A 19,708-nucleotide genomic window follows, 5' to 3' on the forward strand; every position below is an offset into this window, starting at 1 on the left:
TTTATTTATGATTTTTAAATTTCGGCATTTAGCAAATCATAAAGCGTAAAATGCTCATGAGTCTAAACAAATTTGTTTGGTGGTTTATGGAAGTCAACACTTTTCTAGTTGACTGATTACTGTGTGAACCGAGTAATGTGAAGAGGGGCAGAGTTAAATGAACTTCGCATTAGTTTTCAGGTTTAATGAACGGACATTGACGGCTTCCAACTAAGTACGAGTGTTTACTGGGTAATCCGCAATAAAACAGCTAGAATTACAAGATTTATTCTTGTATTCTCCGCTTTCTAAGCATTGAAGAAGATGTTTGCGTTTCTTTTGTAGATGAAGTGGTAAAGATAAATTCGCATTGCCAGGGCACAGAAATGTGCATGAAAAATGAGGTTAATGAAAGGGGCACAAGAAGATTTATTGCAGTTGTGAAACTTATGCGTGCCCAGCAACTTGATTTTCACTTTCTTGTTTCGTCAGAAGAACAAACGAACATCATAATAATACAAGAAATAATGCTGGCCGTTAAGTGAATTTCCAAATTACCAAACATAGGACAGTCAACATGGACATTAAGAGTTTTTTGGGGTTAACAGCACACTAGATTGGGGCAAAATAAATGATTTATGAACTTGAGAGGCAAAAGCTACAAGAATCTTTATTATATAAAAGTAATTGCAAAATATATTCAATTATTATTTTCGCGGCTTTAGCAATTACTTGCAAACAAAATATATTCTCATGTTATACAAGGCCATTTGATTGTTAAGAACCTGTCAACAGTGTTGTTCCCACAATTTTTGGCAGCTGAGAATCTGGTGCAGCTCTTAAGGGCTTTTTGCCACTTTTAGTTTGATAAAGTGCAGAAACCTTGTCATTTATGGTCCAGACTCAAGCGCTCCCAGCTAGTTAAGCCTTGTGTCTAAGTATATCTATAAGCATGAACATTTTTTTTTTTTACGTAAGAAATTCTCACATTATTAATTCGTATTGTTGTTCATAAGATTTCGTCAGAGAGCGTTGAGTTTGCTGAGGTTCGCTGAGTGTTGAGCCTCAAATTATATATACATACACACACACACATCTATATAGACAATGATCAGGCTGTGTTGGCTGCCTCTGGCTGCTTTCCGCTGGCAATTAGAGCACGGCTAACAAATGCAATTGGTGTTGCATAGGCTGCGCATATGGGAGACTTAAGAGCTGTCTCGATGTGGGCCACCAACAAAAGCAACTGCGAATGGGCAGCAAGTAACAAGTCACGCAGCAAATTTGCATGGCAAATGGCTTACAAAACTTCCTGGCAAGAATTTCAAATATGTGGCACAATTCAATAAAGCAGTCAGCTCAGTTGGCAAACACACACACACACACACACACACACTCATATACACGGTGACAAAGTAAATTAAAAGAACTGAGAAACCGGCTAACCTTGTCCAGCTGTTGCTGCACCCAGTCCAAGAGCAAAGGAATTTTAGAAGCCATTGCAAGTAACGTGGCTTAATTTGCCAACAGAGAAACTTCAACAGCCAAGTTGACATACACACACACGCACACACTCACATACTTTGTGGGTGTAGCACTGAGGAGTGAGAGAGAGAGGACCGATCGACAAATTGTTGCTCATTAAAAACAATTACATGAAGTTTGTTGACTGTAGCTTCGTATTCTCTTCGTTCGACTGATTTCAATTGAAGCGTGATTGAGAACCAGAGAGTCTCGAATTCTACTTTTTATATATTTTCTTTTTCTCTTTTTTTTTTTTTTGTTAATTTGGCACAGTGTACGGTTATGCTGATGGATTTGGCTGGTACGAAGCGTTGCTAAAATTAAATAAAAATGATTGCGGTACATTGGCAACAAATAAATAAATTGCAAATTGTGGCAAATAACTGTTTACAGTTATATAAACGGCAACAAATAAATAAAAAGGAATTTATGTTGCGGCATGAACGGTAATTGGCTGTTAAATACGAGTACTCATAGCTAAGCATCTAGAGTTTTGAAGTTTTGTGTTGTGAATTAACGGCAAGCATGTTAAGAAATTAAATAGTTATGTCAGCCAACAAGTTAAGTACGACTTGACATCGTTTTGCCAGGTCAGTTAAGCCAAACGCAATAAAGTGCTAGATCTGGTTGCAATAGAGCTCAGACTTGGGCCTAAGATCAAGGTTATGCTCTGAACTAGATCTGAATTTTAGTGTAAGCAATTGTGAGTAGAAGAAATATTTGTTATATTTAGTCAACGATTAATTACGTCAAATCTTCACATAATCATTTATACTTTAAATTTATTACGAGTTATTATCTAACCAACATGAAAGAGTTTCCGAAATCATTTCAAACTCACTTTCTTAATGTCACATAACTAGTCAAAAATCGCATTCTGTGATTCTGTGTATTCGCTTGTCTTTAATCTACATATACACGGAAATCGTGAAAGTCCATGGCAAATCGTAACTATCTAACAGACTGATCCATGACAGGCGAACTGCAAAACATGAAAAACTGTAACAACTTTCAGAGTCTGGCAGCAGATAACACCAAAGCACCGACCATATTGTTGGGAGCAACTTTTGTTGACGCTTTTCAAACACATCGCAAATTGTTTAAATACTTTTGCTTTTTTTTATTTTGTTGAAACATATTATAAATGTTGTGCGCACGCCTTGCCACATATTTCAGACTATTTGATTTTAAATGAAAGCTGTCAATCAGGCTGACAGAAGGCGGCTAAATAGCAACGATGGCGTCAAGTGGCAGCAACTTTCCCATTTTTACTAGGAAAACGCAACGCATTTAGATTGAGGAAAATGAAAGCGCCTCAAGCTGTCCAACTACTTAATTGTAATTAACTGAAGATACTTTAGAGCGATTGAAAAAGTACACTTGATAAACAATTCAATTGCATGGTGCTTGCTTTTATCGCTAAGAATAAGCGATTAAATCTTCATTCACAACTCATATGTAACTAGATAGAAAGCCAACTCAATTATGCTAAACAAGTTGCTCCGATTGGGGTCATTGTGGGGTAGAGTAGAGAACTCAGCGGGAAGTCAACTGACAAGCGTCAACTACCAACTGACAACCGACAACTGCAACCGAAAGAAATGCTAAAGAACCGGCCCAAAAGATCTTGTAGAATTTGTTGTCTTATGTTGCTACAGAGGAAGAGCTCGGTTATGGGAAGTAATTTTCTCTTATCAAACGGGGTGTATTAAGTGGCTTCATGTGCGGGAATTTTTTAATGATATGCAAGAGTGAAACACTAGATTTAAGTATCTCTATTAGCATTTCCAAAACATCTTAAATCGAATGTAATAAGGGGATATTTTTACAATCAAATGATGAAAATAAATTATTCATTAAGTTGTCTTCTAATTTATTAACTTTTAGAAAATCTAAAAATTGTTAAAGTAGTGACAATCTCTGAAAATAAAATCTTAAAAGCAGCTTCCATAATTGAATAAAACCAACTATATTTTCTTTTATATTACCAATGATAACTAATTATTAAGTGAAACTTTACAGTGCGTTTAATTAAAATTTCTGAAAATAAGTTTGATAAAAATATTAAAGAAATTTAAAATAATCAAAAATTAAATTTAATATCACATTTGATAACTGAATAAAATCAACTGTGTTTGCTTTGAATAACGCATGAAAATCAATTATGCAAGTGAAATTTTGCAGTGCGTTTTGAATGCAGTTCCCAAAAGTGTTGTGACCTTGGCTAAGCTGAATAAATTAACATGATTTTTCGTTTTATTTCTATTTACAGGCTGGGAACTACGCGGCTTAAATTGTTATAAATATTTTAATATCAAGCATTCGTGGGAGAAAAGCGCCGAGCTGTGTCGAAGGTGAGTAAAGCCATAAGCATAACCATAATCAGATGATAATTTGAATATTACTAGACAAGCATATATATGTATAAATGTGCATATATATAGGAAGTGGTGGGCTGAGTTGTCTGATTTAGACAACTTCCATTGCACTGAAGTGGCTCAAAGTGGTTACGCTTCAATAAGTGCAACTACCTGTTCTTCTTGATGGATACAAAGAAGCATAGATGGTTGGATAGCTAGATAGATAGATAGATACTTGACTGTCTAGATATATGGTAGTATGGCTGCTGTTGTTGTTATTGTTGTTGTTGAATCAGTTGCCGTTACAGCACCGCATTGCATTTCCGTTGCCGCCGTTGCCGCTGACAGTTAACTGTCAATGCCAAAGTGGGCTGAGTCCCAGGCCAAAAAGGCAGGCCGGCAAAACTTGCCATCGGCTTGACCAAGTTTGAAATTGTTTTGTCAGGCCTCAGTGGCCACAGCAATGCCCATGGAATCGATAAGCCCAATCTATACCCGATGATTCATAATATTATTCATTCTTTCTTTCTTTCTCTCTTCATTTTTTTTAATATCAACTTGGCGTCCATGTCGTTGCCTTTTCCACAGTGTGCCAGTTTGGTTCAAGCGAAAAGAAAGTCGTTGTCGACATGGTCGTCATCGGCGGCAGTCAATAAGCTTCCGGCGTTCGGAGGTTCGGCCCCAAAACGAAAAGCAAAATAAAACATACCTGATTCGGTTTTTGGGTGTTAACCTGCTGTTGACCCAAATACTTTCGAGTGCTCGATCCACACAAACTGCACCTGCCCAGCGAGTGTGTTGTGTGGTGGAGTTGAGAGCTGAGGCTGAAAACTGAGAGTGTTTCGATTTGATTGGAAGCGAAGTTAACGTCTGTATCGATTATTTTGTTTTCTGCTTGGCTTTAATGAGCGTGTGAATCGCTTGTGCTTTTTGGGATTGACCGCGGGGCTCTGTGGGGTGAAAGTTTGATTGGAACGCATAGAATAGCAATTCGGCAAATGTTAAGTTTGAAACCATTAATAAATCTATCGAACGACCCACCGACTGTATGCAGCAGTGTCAATGGCCTACGCAATTTCACTTCGCAGTCAAGTGTTAAATGACAATTACACATGCCCGGCACAAGCTATACCGCCACTTCGACACTTCGCTACTTGTGTCCAACTACCAACTATATACTTGTGGAGATTATGGGGTAGGGGGATAGTCTAATGTACTCGTCATTTACATGCCATAGACCTCGCCCCAGTCCAATGACAATTAAAATGCGACTGGCGTTTTATTATTTCTGCTTCCACAAGTTCAACAAACGGCAAACAACTCACGAGTACTCGACTTGCTTTAACGTTAGATTTGCCAAAAAACAAAAACAATAACAAAATTACAAACATCTTCATAACAGAGCGCATTGTCGTCTTCAGTAAACTTAAAACTTATGTGTACAAAATATTTGTTTTCAGGTGAAATTTTCTTTCTTTTTTTTTATTTTAACGATTTTGCGTGTGCAGCATGCGAAATGCGTAGAATGGAGGAAAGCACCATAAAGGCGTTAACACCACAAGTTAACGGAGCTGTGACCATAGATAAAAAATACATTCAGCGTTTTGGCATTTGTGAGGTTCAAGTGCTTTTTGGGCGTTGCCAAATAAACTCAAAGAAATATTGTTTGAATGAATATTTGGCAGTTGCCTTTTTGGGGAGAAATTTAGATTTTGTTTGGAAGGTAGTCAATATGGAAAATAATAACTAGACATTCGATAGTAAGAATAAGCTTATTGCTAAAAGAAAGATCGTACTTTTCCATTTTATTCTTTAAGTACAATCAGCGAGATATCCCCAGCAGAATATATTTAATTGTAATTGCAAACTCAGAGTTGGTAAACATAACGCTGGAATGTGGCAAGTTGTTGGTGAAAATAAGTACTGTCGGACCAATAAGCGCAGACAACAAATCGCTAACTAAACAACCAAACATACCAGACAACAACACAATCCCTTGTCTGAAGTTTTCTGTTGTTTTCTCTCCCTGGTCTCTGAGTTACAATTGACAGCTGTATGACTAGAGGCGTGTGCAACATGCATAATTTTTGGCATGCAGCTGCAATAAATGCAACAACCGCCGCAGCCGCAGTTGCAAATGACACAGGCGTATTCAAAGGCGCCCACACTGCGTATGCGTAATAAGTACGACCACTTTGACAACGTGAGTCAGTCAAAAGGCAAGCCAAAGTCAAAGTATAATATTATTTTTCTTTTGTCTAAAACTTGTTTTTCTCTCTGCGACTTCAAGCTATTGTAGAACCCATGAGCCTTAAGCTGTGACTTTTTTCGGATAAAAAGCGTACTCTATATGCTACACGATTGGAAACGAAAGTTTTCTTTTGTGTCTGCGCACAGATTTGGGGCAGCATAATTAATGCAACAGCCGAAAATAGAAAGTAAAGCTGCAGCTGCATAAATGAAATTGCGTTTAAGACGAAGCCAAATCTTAAACAATTACTCAATTTTCTACATTATTTTTCTTTTCGTTTCTTTTGCAGATACGGCGCCGAGTTGGTGGCCATCGATAGCTATGCGGAAAACAATGAAACACTGGCGATAGCACACGCCAGCGATCCCAATCAGCGTGCTTCGGATAAATATTGGCTTGGTCTGGCTTCGCTGGATGATCTACGCACAAATACCCTGGAATCGGCGTCGGGTGCATTGATCTCACAATACTCCGGCTTCTGGTCTCTGCAGCAGCCCAATGCCGAGTCCGGTGAATGTGTCGCAGCTAGCTTTGCCAGCAAAACACAGAGCTGGGATCTGGGCACCTGTGAGTCGCTGCTTCCCTTCATGTGCCGTGCTCCCGCCTGTCCCCAGGGTGCGTTGCACTGCGCTAATGGCATGTGCATCAATCAAGCCTTCAAGTGCGACGGCAGTGATGATTGTGGCGATGGCACCGACGAGCTCGACTGTCCGGCTCAGTGCCATTATCACATGCAATCCGGTGGCGATGTCATCGAGACACCCAACTACCCTCATAAGTATGGAGCCCTGAGCAAGTGCAAGTGGACGCTTGAAGGTCCGCTAGGTAGCAACATTATTCTGCAGTTCCAGGACTTTGAGACGGAGAAAACTTTTGATACTGTGCAAGTTCTGGTGGGCGGACGCACCGAGGACAAATCTGTATCTCTGGCCACATTGAGTGGCAAGCAGGATCTGACCACGCAACCCTTTGTTTCTGCTTCCAACTTCATGATTGTCAAGTTCACCACCGATGGCAGTGTTGAGCGCAAGGGTTTCCGCGCCACCTGGAAGACCGAGGCCAAGAACTGTGGCGGTACCTTGAAGGCCACGCTACAAAGGCAGATCCTCACCAGTCCCAACTATCCCAAACAATACCCAGGCGGTCTGGAGTGCCTGTATGTTATTAAGGCGCAGCCTGGACGCATAATTTCCATTGAAGTCGATGACCTAGACATTGCCAAGGGACGCGACTATTTGCTCATACGTGATGGTGACTCACCCATGAGTCGCACGATTGCCCAGCTGACGGGCAAGACCAATCAGAACGAACGTGTCATTATCTCCACTGGCAATGCGCTTTATTTGTACTTCAAGTCGAGTCTTGGCGAGGCAGGCAAGGGCTTCAGTCTACGCTATATTCAGGGCTGCAAGGCCACGATTACCGCACGCAATGGCACCGTTACTTCACCCGCTTTTGGCTTGGCTGATTACCCAAAGAACCAGGAATGCTTCTTTACCATTCGCAATGGAGCCCGTGCTCCACTCTCGCTGAAGTTCGACAAGTTTACTGTCCACAAGAGCGATAATGTGCAAGTCTTTGATGGCTCCTCCACTTCTGGATTGCGTCTACACTCGGGTAACGGTTTCACTGGAACTGCAGCTCCAAAACTGACACTGACTGCCTCATCTGGCGAGATGTTGATTAAATTTACCTCTGATGCACTGCACAATGCTGCGGGGTAAGTTGTCATTAAATGCTCCTCTACTTATATCGAAAACTAATAATAATTTGTAAATAATTGCAGTTGGTCGGCTACCTTCTCAGCGGACTGTCCCGAGCTGCAGCCTGGCATTGGGGCCTTGGCCTCCAGTCGCGATACGGCCTTCGGCACGCTGGTCAGCTTCACATGTCCCATTGGACAGGAGTTTGCCACCGGCAAGACGCGTCTGGTTACGGAATGTTTGCCTGGTGGCAACTGGAGTGTCTCCTACATACCAAAGTGTCAGGGTAAGACTTTAATTTGTGTATTTAATAATTTAACTCAAAATAAGAATAAAATGCATTATTGCAGTTTAAACACAAATTTTAATAAATTTTTCTCAATTTACAGAGGTCTACTGCGGTCCTGTTCCACAAATCGATAACGGCTTCTCCATTGGCTCCTCGAATGTCACATATCGCGGCATTGCCATGTACCAGTGTTATGCTGGCTTTGCATTTGCCACCAACGAGCCCATTGAGAAGATTTCCTGCCTGCCCGACGGACGCTGGGAGCGTCAACCTCACTGCATGGCCTCCCAGTGTGCTGCTCTACCAGAAGTTGGCCATGCCAACATGACACTGCTCAATGGCGGCGGACGCAGCTATGGCACAATTGTGCAATACGAATGTGAACCTGGCTATGAACGCAATGGACATCCCGTACTCACCTGCATGTCCAATGGCACCTGGAGTGGCGATGTGCCACGTTGCAGTCGCAAGCGTTGCTACGAATTCCCCGACATCGATAACGGTTTCGTTGTGGACTCTGCCCGACCATATCACTTTGGAGACGAGGCACGCGTGCAGTGCTTTAAGGGTTACAAACTTATTGGCAGCAACATTATGCGTTGCAGTGAGGCACAACGTTTCGAGCAGCCCCCAACCTGTGAAGACATCAATGAATGCAGCTCCTCACAGTGCGATCTTACTACCACCGAGTGCAACAACACCAATGGCTCTTTCCATTGTCAGTGTCGTTCAGGTTTTACGGCTACCACCGAATGCAGACCTGTTGCGGATTTAGGATTGGGTAATGGAGGCATTCCTGACGATAGCATCACTACTTCACCAAGTGAGCCCGGCTACAGCAAGGGCCTGGTGCGTCTTAATACAAATGGTTGGTGCGGCGCTTCCCTGGAACCTGGTGTAAATTGGATTTTGATTGACCTCAAGGCACCCACCATTTTGCGTGGATTCCGCACGATGTCTGTGGAGCGTCCAGATCGCAATGTTGCCTTCAGCTCGGCGGTGCGTCTGCAGTACTCGAATGATTTGACCGATGTGTTCAAGGACTATGCCAATCCCGATGGTACTGCTGTGGAGTTTAGAATTCTAGAGCCCACTCTTTCCATTTTGAATCTGCCCTTGCCCATTGAGGCACGTTACATTCGCTTCCGCATTCAGGATTACGTGGGCGCGCCTTGCCTGCGCATGGAACTGATGGGTTGCACTCGCTTGGACTGCGTGGACATCAATGAATGCAGCAAGGACAATGGCGGCTGTGACCAGAAGTGTATCAATTCACCCGGTGGTTATGCTTGTGCCTGTAACACAGGATATCAGCTCTACACCTCCAACGGCACCGCTGGCTATCACGTTGAGCGTTCCGAGTCTGGAGAACGTGATGGCGACACCTATCAACGTAACAAGACCTGTGTTCCCGTAATGTGCCCTGAGCTAGAGGCTCCAGAAAATGGTCAATTGTTGAGTGAACGTAACGATTATCATTTCGGAGATGTTGTGCGTTTCCAGTGCCACTTTGGCTACATCATGAGTGGCAGTTCTGTGGCCCTGTGTCTCTCCAGTGGTCAATGGAACGCGAGCGTACCGGAGTGCAATTGTAAGTACTAAAAGTTCGACATCGGTTTTTTCGGTGATTAATTGTTTGTCTCTTGCAGATGCCAAGTGCGTTTCCTTGCCAGATGACAAGCTGGAGGGTTTGACCGTTGCTCGTCCCGATCCCGAGTCGGTGCTCGTGCCATTCCGTGACAATGTGACCATAAGCTGTGGTTCCCCGGGACGTCAGTTGCGTTCCACAGCCTCGGCTGGCTTCAGACAGTGTGTCTACGATCCTAAGCCGGGTCTACCAGACTACTGGCTATCGGGCATGCAGCCTTCCTGCCCCCGTGTCGATTGTTATGCCCCCATGCCTACACCTGGCGCTGAGTACGGACAATTTGTGGATACACGCTTCCAGAGCAGCTTCTTCTTTGGTTGCCAGAATACATTTAAACTGGCGGGCCAAACGAACCGTCACGATAATGTGGTGCGCTGTGGTGCCGATGCCATCTGGGACTTTGGCGATTTGCGTTGCGAGGGACCCGTGTGTGAGGATCCTGGTAGACCTGCTGATGGCCGTCAGCTGGCACGCAGTTATGAGCAGAGCTCAGAGGTTTACTTTGGCTGCAATCGTCCCGGCTACATTCTAATCAACCCCAGACCTATTACTTGTATCAGGGAGCCAGAGTGCAAGGTTATCAAGCCTTTGGGTTTGAGTTCAGGCAGAATTCCCGACTCGGCCATCAATGCCACCTCGGAACGACCCAATTATGAGGCCAAGAACATTCGTCTCAATTCGGCCACAGGCTGGTGCGGCAAGCAGGAAGCTTTTACCTATGTCAGTGTTGATCTGGGTCAAATCTATCGCGTTAAGGCCATTCTAGTTAAGGGTGTGGTCACTAACGACATTGTGGGACGTCCCACCGAGATTCGTTTCTTCTACAAACAGGCCGAGAACGAGAACTATGTCGTATACTTCCCCAATTTCAATCTCACAATGCGAGATCCTGGAAACTATGGTGAATTGGCAATGATTACGCTGCCCAAATATGTGCAGGCTCGCTTTGTCATCCTAGGCATCGTTAGCTACATGGATAATGCCTGTCTGAAGTTTGAACTGATGGGTTGCGAGGACCCTAAGCAAGAGCCTCTGTTGGGCTACGATTATGGCTACTCTCCGTGTGTGGATAATGAGCCTCCAATCTTCCAGAACTGCCCGCAACAACCCATTGTTGTGCGCCGTGATGAGAATGGCGGTGTGCTGCCTGTTAACTTTACTGAACCTACTGCAGTGGATAACTCCGGTTCTATTGCCAGGTTGGAAATTAAACCACAAAACTTCCGCACTCCCAGTCACATCTTCAAGGATACAGTTGTCAAATACGTCGCCTTCGATTACGATGGCAACGTGGCCATTTGTGAGATCAACATTACCGTGCCGGATGTTACTCCACCTTTGTTGCAATGTCCCCAGAGCTATGTGATTGAGTTGGTTGATCGTCAGGAAAGCTACAATGTCAACTTTAATGACACTCGCAAACGCATCAAGACTTCAGACGAAACTGGTGAAGTGCGTCTACAGTTCACACCGGAACGTTCAACAATCAAGATTGGAAACTTTGAGAACGTGACTGTTACCGCCACGGACAAATACAATAATCGAGCTAGTTGTCACTTCCAAGTCTCGGTGCAGGCTTCACCCTGTGTTGACTGGGAGCTACAACCGCCGGCGAATGGTGCCATTAATTGTCTGCCTGGAGATCGGGGCATTGAATGCATTGCAACCTGTAAACCTGGATTCCGCTTTACGGACGGCGAGCCGCTGAAGACCTTCTCCTGTGAGACATCTCGTTTGTGGCGGCCCACTTCTGTGGTGCCGGACTGTGTTTCAGAGAATACCGAACAGGCTGCTTACCATGTGACCGCTACCATCACCTATCGTGCTAACGGTGCTGTGGCTCAATCCTGCTTGGGTCAATACCAGGATGTGCTTGCCCAACACTACTCGGGACTGAATCAGCTGTTGTCGCAACGTTGCTCTGCTGTTAACGTGAACATGAATGTGACATTCTTGAAGTCAGTGCCATCGCTTTTGGAAGAGAACGTGGTCAAAATGGACTTTATACTGTCCATTCTACCGGCTGTGCGTCAGCCTCAACTCTACGACCTTTGCGGCTCCACGCTGAATCTCATATTTGATCTGAGCGTGCCATATGCCAGCGCTGTTATTGACTCCCTTTTGAATATCTCAAATATTGGCAATCAGTGTCCGCCACTGCGCGCTCTCAAATCACAAATCTCTCGTGGATTCAACTGCAATACCGGCGAAGTACTGAATATGGATACCAGCGATGTTCCACGTTGTCTGCACTGTCCAGCGGGTACCTATGTCTCCGAAGGTCAAAATAGCTGCACCAACTGCCCACGCGGCTACTACCAAAACCGCGATCGTCAGGGCACCTGTCTGCGTTGTCCCGCCGGCACCTACACCAAAGAAGAGGGATCCAAGGCACTTAGCGACTGCATACCCGTCTGCGGCTATGGTACTTACTCACCCACTGGTCTCGTGCCCTGCCTGGAATGTCCACGCAACTCTTTCAGCGCTGAGCCACCCACGGGAGGTTTCAAAGATTGCCAGGCTTGTCCGGCGCAGACCTTCACCTACCAGCCTGCCGCCTCGAACAAGGCACTCTGCCGCGCCAAATGCGCTCCTGGCACCTACTCTGCTACTGGACTTGCTCCTTGTTCGTCTTGCCCTCTTCATCATTACCAGAGTGCTGCGGGAGCACAGAACTGTAATGAATGCCCCAGCAATATGCGCACGGATACCGCCGGTGCCAAGGGACGTGAGCAATGCAAGCCCGTGGTTTGTGGTGAAGGCGCTTGCCAACATGGTGGACTCTGTGTACCAATGGGCCATGATGTTCAGTGCTTCTGCCCTGCTGGTTTCTCTGGACGTCGCTGCGAACAGGACATCGATGAGTGTGCGTCGCAACCCTGCTACAATGGTGGTCAGTGTAAGGATCTGCCGCAGGGTTATCGCTGCGAGTGTCCTACCGGCTATACGGGCATCAATTGCCAGGAGGAGGCCAGCGATTGCGGTAATGATACCTGCCCCGCACGTGCCATGTGCAAGAATGAACCTGGCTATAAGAACGTGACTTGCTTGTGCCGCAGCGGTTACACAGGCGATCAATGCGATGTTACCATTGATCCCTGCACTGCCAACGGTAATCCCTGCACAAATGGCGCCAGTTGTCAGGCCCTGCAACAAGGACGCTACAAGTGCGAGTGTCTGCCCGGCTGGGAAGGACTTCACTGTGAGCAAAACATCAACGATTGCGAGGAGAATCCTTGTCTGCTTGGCGCTGCCTGCACAGATCTGGTCAACGACTTCCAGTGTGCCTGTCCACCTGGTTTCACGGGCAAACGTTGCGAGCAAAAGATCGATCTGTGTTTATCAGAACCCTGTAAGCATGGCGCTTGTGTGGATCGTCTTTTTGACCATGAGTGTGTCTGCCACCCTGGCTGGACAGGAGCTGCCTGCGATGTTAATATCGATGACTGCGAAAATCGTCCCTGCTCCAATGATGGCGTCTGTGTGGATCTGGTTGATGGCTACAGCTGCAACTGTGAGCCTGGCTACACGGGCAAGAACTGTCAGCATACTATCGATGACTGTGCCTCGAATCCCTGCCAACATGGCGCAACCTGTGTGGATCAATTAGACGGCTTCAGTTGCAAGTGTCGCCCTGGTTTTGTTGGTCTCAGTTGTGAGGCTGAGATTGATGAATGCTTGAGCGATCCTTGCCATCCTGTGGGCACCGAACGCTGCCTGGATCTGGACAACAAATTCGAGTGCGTGTGCCGTGATGGCTTCAAGGGCCCGCTCTGCGAGACGGATATTGATGACTGCGAGGCACAGCCCTGTCTCAACAATGGCCTCTGTCGCGATCGTGTCGGTGGCTTCGAGTGTGGTTGTGAGCCTGGCTGGAGTGGCATGCGCTGTGAGCAACAGGTCACCACATGCAATGTACAGGCACCTTGCCAGAACGATGCCAAGTGCATTGATCTCTTCCAGGATTACTTCTGTGTTTGTCCCAGCGGCACCGATGGCAAGAACTGCGAAACGGCACCCGAACGTTGTATTGGCAATCCCTGCATGCATGGCGGCAAATGTCAGGACTTTGGCTCTGGTCTCAACTGCAGCTGTGCTGCGGATTATTCCGGCATTGGATGCCAGTATGAGTACGATGCTTGTGAGGATCATGTCTGCCAGAATGGCGCAATCTGTCTGGACAATGGTGCAGGTTACAGTTGCCAATGTCCGCCTGGCTTTACCGGCAAGAACTGTGAATTAGATATTGTCGACTGCAAGGACAACTCGTGTCCACCTGGCGCCAGCTGTGTGGATCTTACTAATGGGTTCTACTGCCAGTGTCCATTCAATATGACTGGCGATGATTGTCGCAAGGCCATTCAAGTGGACTACGATTTGTACTTCAGTGATCCTTCCCGCTCAACAGCTGCTCAGGTGGTGCCTTTCCCAACGGGCGAGGCCAACAGCCTAACCGTTGCCATGTGGGTGCAGTTTGCCCAAAAGGATGACACTGGTATCTTCTTCACACTCTACGGCGTGGATTCTGCCCGTATGACTCAGCGTCGTCGTCTCCTGCTCCAAGCTCATTCGAGTGGCGTTCAAGTTTCGCTCTTTGAGAACCTACCCGATGTGTTCCTTAGCTTCGGCGAATACACTTCCGTCAACGATGGGCAATGGCATCATGTGGCTGTCGTTTGGGACGGAATTTCGGGACAACTGCAGCTCATTACTGAAGGTCTAATAGCCAGTAAATTGGAGTACGGTGCTGGCGGTGCTCTGCCCGCTTATCTGTGGTCGGTGCTCGGTCGCCCTCAGCCCGATGGATCTAAGCATGAATTGTCCTACACTGATTCCGGCTTCCAGGGCACCATTACCAAGACCCAGGTTTGGGCACGTGCTCTGGATATTACTTCTGAGATTCAGAAACAGGTGCGCGATTGCCGTTCTGAGCCAGTGCTTTACCCTGGTCTGATCCTCAACTGGGCCGGCTATGAGATGACTTCCGGCGGCGTGGAACGCAATGTGCCTTCGCTGTGCGGACAACGCAAGTGCCAAGTGGGCTACACTGGTGCCAACTGCCAACAGCTTGTTGTTGACAAGGAGCCGCCAGTTGTGGAGCATTGCCCTGGAGACTTATGGGTTATCGCTAAGAACGGTTCCGCTGTAGTTACCTGGGATGAACCTCACTTCAGTGACAACATTGGTGTTACTAAGATCTATGAACGTAACGGACATCGCTCTGGCACAACTCTTCTGTGGGGCACATACGATATCACTTACATTGCATCCGATGCTGCTGGCAACACTGCTTCCTGTAGCTTCAAGGTTTCCTTGCTAAGTACGTTACTCAGTTCTTTAAATATTTTGCAAACACTTACTTATTAATTAATTTTCTTTTACAGCTGAATTCTGTCCACCTTTGGCTGATCCTGTGGGTGGTTCACAGGTCTGCAAGGATTGGGGCGCAGGCGGTCAGTTCAAGGTCTGTGAGATTGCTTGCAATACGGGATTACGCTTCTCGGAGCAGGTGCCCGAATTCTACACTTGCGGCGCCGAAGGTTTCTGGCGTCCAACACGTGAACCTTCCATGCCTCTAGTCTATCCATCTTGTTCACCTGCCAAGCCAGCTCAACGTGTATTCCGCATTAAGATGCTCTTCCCCTCGGACGTGCTGTGCAACAAGGCCGGCCAGGCTGTGTTGCGCCAGAAGGTTACCAACTCAGTGAATGCTCTAAATAGGGACTGGAACTTCTGCTCTTACGCCATTGAGGGCACAAGGTAAGTTTCAGATAAGAGTATTATAATTAATGATTTAAATATTATTTCTACCATTTGTGATGTTGTATACTTAATAATCTATTATTTCTTACTTAGGGAATGCAAGGATATTCAGATCGATGTGAAGTGTGATCATTATCGCGCCGCTCAAAACAATCGTGTGCGTCGTCAGTCCAAGGATGGTGGCGTCTATGTAATGGAAGCTGAGATTCCTGTTGTCAAGTAAGTATTCGCTTAAGAAAGAGCTTTACAGAAGACGAATCTGAGATGTGGAAAGAGTAGCATGTTTATATGTACAAAATATTTGTGTCTTTATGTGTGTGATTCTATGTGTTATATGTGTTCTATGTGTTCGTTAACCCAATTTTTAGCGAGGACGACGATCTGGCACTGACTGGTCGCCAGGGACGCCAACAAACTGGCGGTGATACATACACGTTGGAAATAGCCTTCCCGGCTGTTAAGTATGTCCAAGCATCCAACTCACTCAACGATCAATTTGCACCCGATCTCTACCACCAGCATTATCGCACCCAATAAACCAACTCAACTTTCACTCTTGTCTCAGACTAATCTCCAAGCTAATCCAGCTAATGTTTAATGTCTAACCATCCAATTCAATGCAATCAATCAATCACAAATGCTTCAAGCTAACCCATGTGTCTTGCGTGCTAACTCCATTTCGAATTTAATCCAGTCGAGTCGTTTCACAAATTCACTTTTATTAACTAATGTTCTGCTATTCTCTCCCAACTCTAGTGATCCTGTGACGCATACATCGACGGGCGAACGCTCCAATGTGAAGCAGCTGCTTGAGAAATTGATTTTAGAGGACGATCAGTTTGCCGTACAGGAAATTCTACCTAATACTGTACCCGATCCCGCTTCTCTGGAGCTGGCCTCCGAGTATGCCTGTCCTGCCGGTCAGGTGGTCATGATACCCGACTGCGTGCCTTGTTCTATTGGCACCTTCTACGATACCGCCAACAAGACGTGCATTGCCTGCGCCCGCGGCAGTTATCAGTCTGAGGCTGGTCAGCAGCAGTGCAGCAAGTGTCCGACCATTGCTGGACGTCCCGGGGTCACCGCTGGTCCTGGTGCTCGCTCCGCAGCTGACTGCAAGGAACGCTGCCCAGCTGGCAAGTACTTTGATGCCGAGTCTGGTCTATGCAGATCTTGCGGTCATGGTTTCTATCAGCCCAACGAGGGTGCCTTCAGCTGTGAGTTGTGCGGTCTGGGACAGACCACACGTTCTACAGAGGCCACCTCACGTAAAGAGTGTCGCGATGAATGCAGCTCCGGTCAACAGCTGGGCGCCGATGGACGGTGTGAACCCTGTCCTCGTGGCACCTACCGTCTGCAGGGTGTACAACCCTCATGTGCCGCCTGTCCGCTGGGTCGTACCACACCCAAGGTGGGCGCTAGTTCTGTCGAAGAATGCACACTGCCGGTGTGCTCACCTGGCACCTATCTCAATGCCACGCTCAATATGTGTATCGAGTGCCGCAAGGGCTTCTATCAATCCGAGTCTCAGCAAACCGTCTGCATTCAATGTCCACCAAACCACAGCACAAAGATCACAGGTGCCACATCGAAGAGCGAGTGCACCAATCCCTGCGAGCATATTGCCGAGGGAAAACCACATTGCGATGTCAATGCCTATTGTATTATGGTGCCAGAGACATCTGACTTCAAGTGCGAATGCAAACCTGGTTTCAATGGCACTGGCATGGCGTGCACGGATGTCTGCGATGGTTTCTGTGAGAACTCTGGCACTTGCGTCAAGGATCTCAAGGGTACTCCATCATGCCGATGTGTGGGCTCCTTCACTGGACCGCATTGTGCTGAACGCTCAGAGTTTGCTTACATTGCTGGTGGCATTGCTGGTGCAGTTATCTTTATCATCATCATTGTGCTGCTCATCTGGATGATATGCGTGCGTTCCACGAAGCGAAGGGATCCCAAAAAGATGCTCACACCTGCCATCGATCAGACAGGATCACAGGTGAACTTCTACTATGGCGCACACACTCCTTACGCGGAGTCCATTGCGCCTTCGCACCACAGTACGTATGCGCATTATTATGACGATGAGGAGGATGGCTGGGAGATGCCTAATTTCTACAACGAAACCTACATGAAAGACGGTAAGAATTACACAAAGACTTAATCAAACCTTGAGACTGATGTTGTGTTTAACCTCACAGGTCTGCATGGTGGCAAGATGAGCACATTGGCCCGGTCCAATGCGTCGCTCTACGGAACTAAAGAAGACTTATACGATCGACTGAAACGTCACGCTTACACGGGCAAGAAAGGTGAGTTTGTCTCAGGTTCTCTTCTCTTGGCAATTAAATAAATTAATCGACTTTTTTATTTTATAGAAAAGAGTGACAGTGATAGCGAAGTGCAGTAAAACCATCAACGAAAAACATAAAACACACAAATAACTTAAAAAATGTATAACTTTAAAATCTGCTTTAATGTAAAATGTGGTCATAAATGTATAGGCACTGCAGAGGCAAAGTTCGAACACTGCCCCCAAACAAATACTCATTGAAAACGAACAACAATAAAAAAAATAGTTTCAATATTGAGAGCGGCGAATTGAAAGCTTTGCATTGAATCGCTGTAATCGCTGGCTTTCATTTGTATTCAAACTTTCAATAGCTTTGGCAATTACGTGGCTTAATGCAAAGCTTAAAAGCCGCCGTCGATAGAGAGAGATTGAGAGAATGGAAGAAAAATCTTAAATTAGTGACTCCAAGAAGTGCTCTTTAAATATGAAAACTAAACTGAAATTAAGTCGAACTTATAATACGATTATAATAAATGATAAAATTGTTTTAATCTTAAGTATTATTATCTAAATATACACATATAAATTACAAAACTTAAAGCTACCTTGCTTTCAAAGGTATTAAACGAGTTCAATTGCAATATACTTACTTTATAAATAAATCTACTTATTTTCCAAACTTGTTGAAAAATTCGCGAGTGCTGTAAAAGGCAAATCAAATATAGTCGTTATTTTGTAATTTAAATAAAAAACAAAAACTAAAGCAAATTATTGTACGATTATTTTATAAAATTCTTTTACCTATGTAACTGTATAAAAAAAAAACCGAACTAATAATAAAAAGCAAATGCTTATGTTTATATTTACTTCACTTGTTTAATATCATTCCTATTAAAACATTTACCGCCAAAGATTAGGTCTCTGTGAGGTCCTGTCAAAAGGCGTCTGCCACATTGGCGTATTGTACTTGCTTAATGCCTCATTTATTTTTTTGCGTCTATACTGCGGGCTGCGTTCAAAAAAGTCTATAGTATTTTCCATCTGTAGGGATACATTAGTTTTGGGGGCAAGGTAGCGGCTATAGAAATCGTGCAAATGATGAGTAACCTTGCTAGTCATTAGAAAAATGCCATTGGCCACGGGAATTGTGAATGCGCCAATTATCAGCGTCTCATACTTGGCATAAAATTCCTCTGAAACAATGTTCACAGACATTGTATGAACAATTAAATAAATGGAAAATTCCAAAGCCTGCCAGATAATTAGTATGCCCACTTCCATCAATAACATGGCCACCAGACATTCACACATAATTTTTATCACGTTCGGTAATCTGCATAATCGAAGTGGAACTATTCGACAATCATAGATAAGATCCATCAGTGCGGCGCATATAATCATTGTTGGTAACCTGGGACCAGGCGTATCGAGACCCTTCATCCGATCTACAAATAAGGCAAAGCGGAATATGACATGCAACAAGCCGGCTATCAAAACCGATTCCAATGAGGCCATATCTAAAGAAAAATAAGAAAACGAATATGCAGCCAAATTAAATAAAATTAGAATAATTCTCACTGGTTAAAAGCAAAATACACCAAAAATTTAAAAATGATCTTAAAAAACAAATAAAAACTTTATAGAAAGAATTTTCTTTATTATGTTATATGTGCAACCCTATTTTCTAAATAAACAGTTGTTGTTGATGTGTAATTGAGGTTGAATTTTATAATTCTTAAAAATGCTACTTTGATCTCCATAACTTGCTACTTACTGTTTGTTACTATCTTGATATTCTTTAACGCTATTTTCTAATATTTTGATTGAAGTAAGATAGTAGTATACGTGACAAATAAAGATTAAAGTGATTTCAAGGCCATCCATCATTGACACAT

The 19,708-nt window shown here is 44.9% G+C and overlaps 2 protein-coding genes across 3 annotated transcripts in view; one reads left to right on the forward strand and one right to left on the reverse strand.

Moving 5' to 3' along the window:
- The window catches only part of LOC133836380 (uncharacterized), a 33,205-nt gene extending 15,141 nt beyond the window's left edge, over positions 1 to 18,064 (forward strand). Inside the window, exons 4-14 of one of the 2 annotated variants that reach the window (XM_062266850.1) lie at positions 3,776 to 3,857; positions 6,404 to 7,834; positions 7,901 to 8,103; positions 8,207 to 9,697; positions 9,756 to 15,074; positions 15,139 to 15,514; positions 15,611 to 15,736; positions 15,886 to 15,978; positions 16,274 to 17,661; positions 17,722 to 17,832; positions 17,899 to 18,064. In XM_062266850.1, the coding sequence (XP_062122834.1) occupies positions 3,776 to 3,857; positions 6,404 to 7,834; positions 7,901 to 8,103; positions 8,207 to 9,697; positions 9,756 to 15,074; positions 15,139 to 15,514; positions 15,611 to 15,736; positions 15,886 to 15,978; positions 16,274 to 17,661; positions 17,722 to 17,832; positions 17,899 to 17,930 (10,652 nt within the window). In that variant the 3' untranslated portion in view covers positions 17,931 to 18,064. The remainder of the gene's footprint in view (positions 1 to 3,775; positions 3,858 to 6,403; positions 7,835 to 7,900; positions 8,104 to 8,206; positions 9,698 to 9,755; positions 15,075 to 15,138; positions 15,515 to 15,610; positions 15,737 to 15,885; positions 15,979 to 16,273; positions 17,662 to 17,721; positions 17,833 to 17,898) is intronic. The other variant, XM_062266859.1, reaches the window with a different exon arrangement.
- A 580-nt stretch (positions 18,065 to 18,644) lies between these two features.
- On the reverse strand, positions 18,645 to 19,548 carry LOC133836396 (uncharacterized). Its single transcript, XM_062266870.1, has 2 exons — positions 19,392 to 19,548; positions 18,645 to 19,330 (listed from the first exon to the last, which is right to left on the reverse strand). Exon 2 carries the CDS (start codon positions 19,326 to 19,328, stop codon positions 18,714 to 18,716), a length of 615 nt encoding a protein of 204 aa, XP_062122854.1. The 5' UTR covers positions 19,329 to 19,330; positions 19,392 to 19,548; the 3' UTR covers positions 18,645 to 18,713.
- Positions 19,549 to 19,708: the final 160 nt, after the last annotated feature.

The sequence above is a fragment of the Drosophila sulfurigaster genome, chromosome 2L, assembly GCF_023558435.1.
Source record: "Drosophila sulfurigaster albostrigata strain 15112-1811.04 chromosome 2L, ASM2355843v2, whole genome shotgun sequence".
Lineage (NCBI taxonomy): Eukaryota > Metazoa > Arthropoda > Insecta > Diptera > Drosophilidae > Drosophila > Drosophila sulfurigaster.

Coding starts and splice junctions, on each gene's coding strand:
- LOC133836396 (XM_062266870.1), bottom strand. CDS start 19,328: ATGGCCTCATTGGAATCGGTTTTGATAGCCGGCTTGTTGCATGTCATA.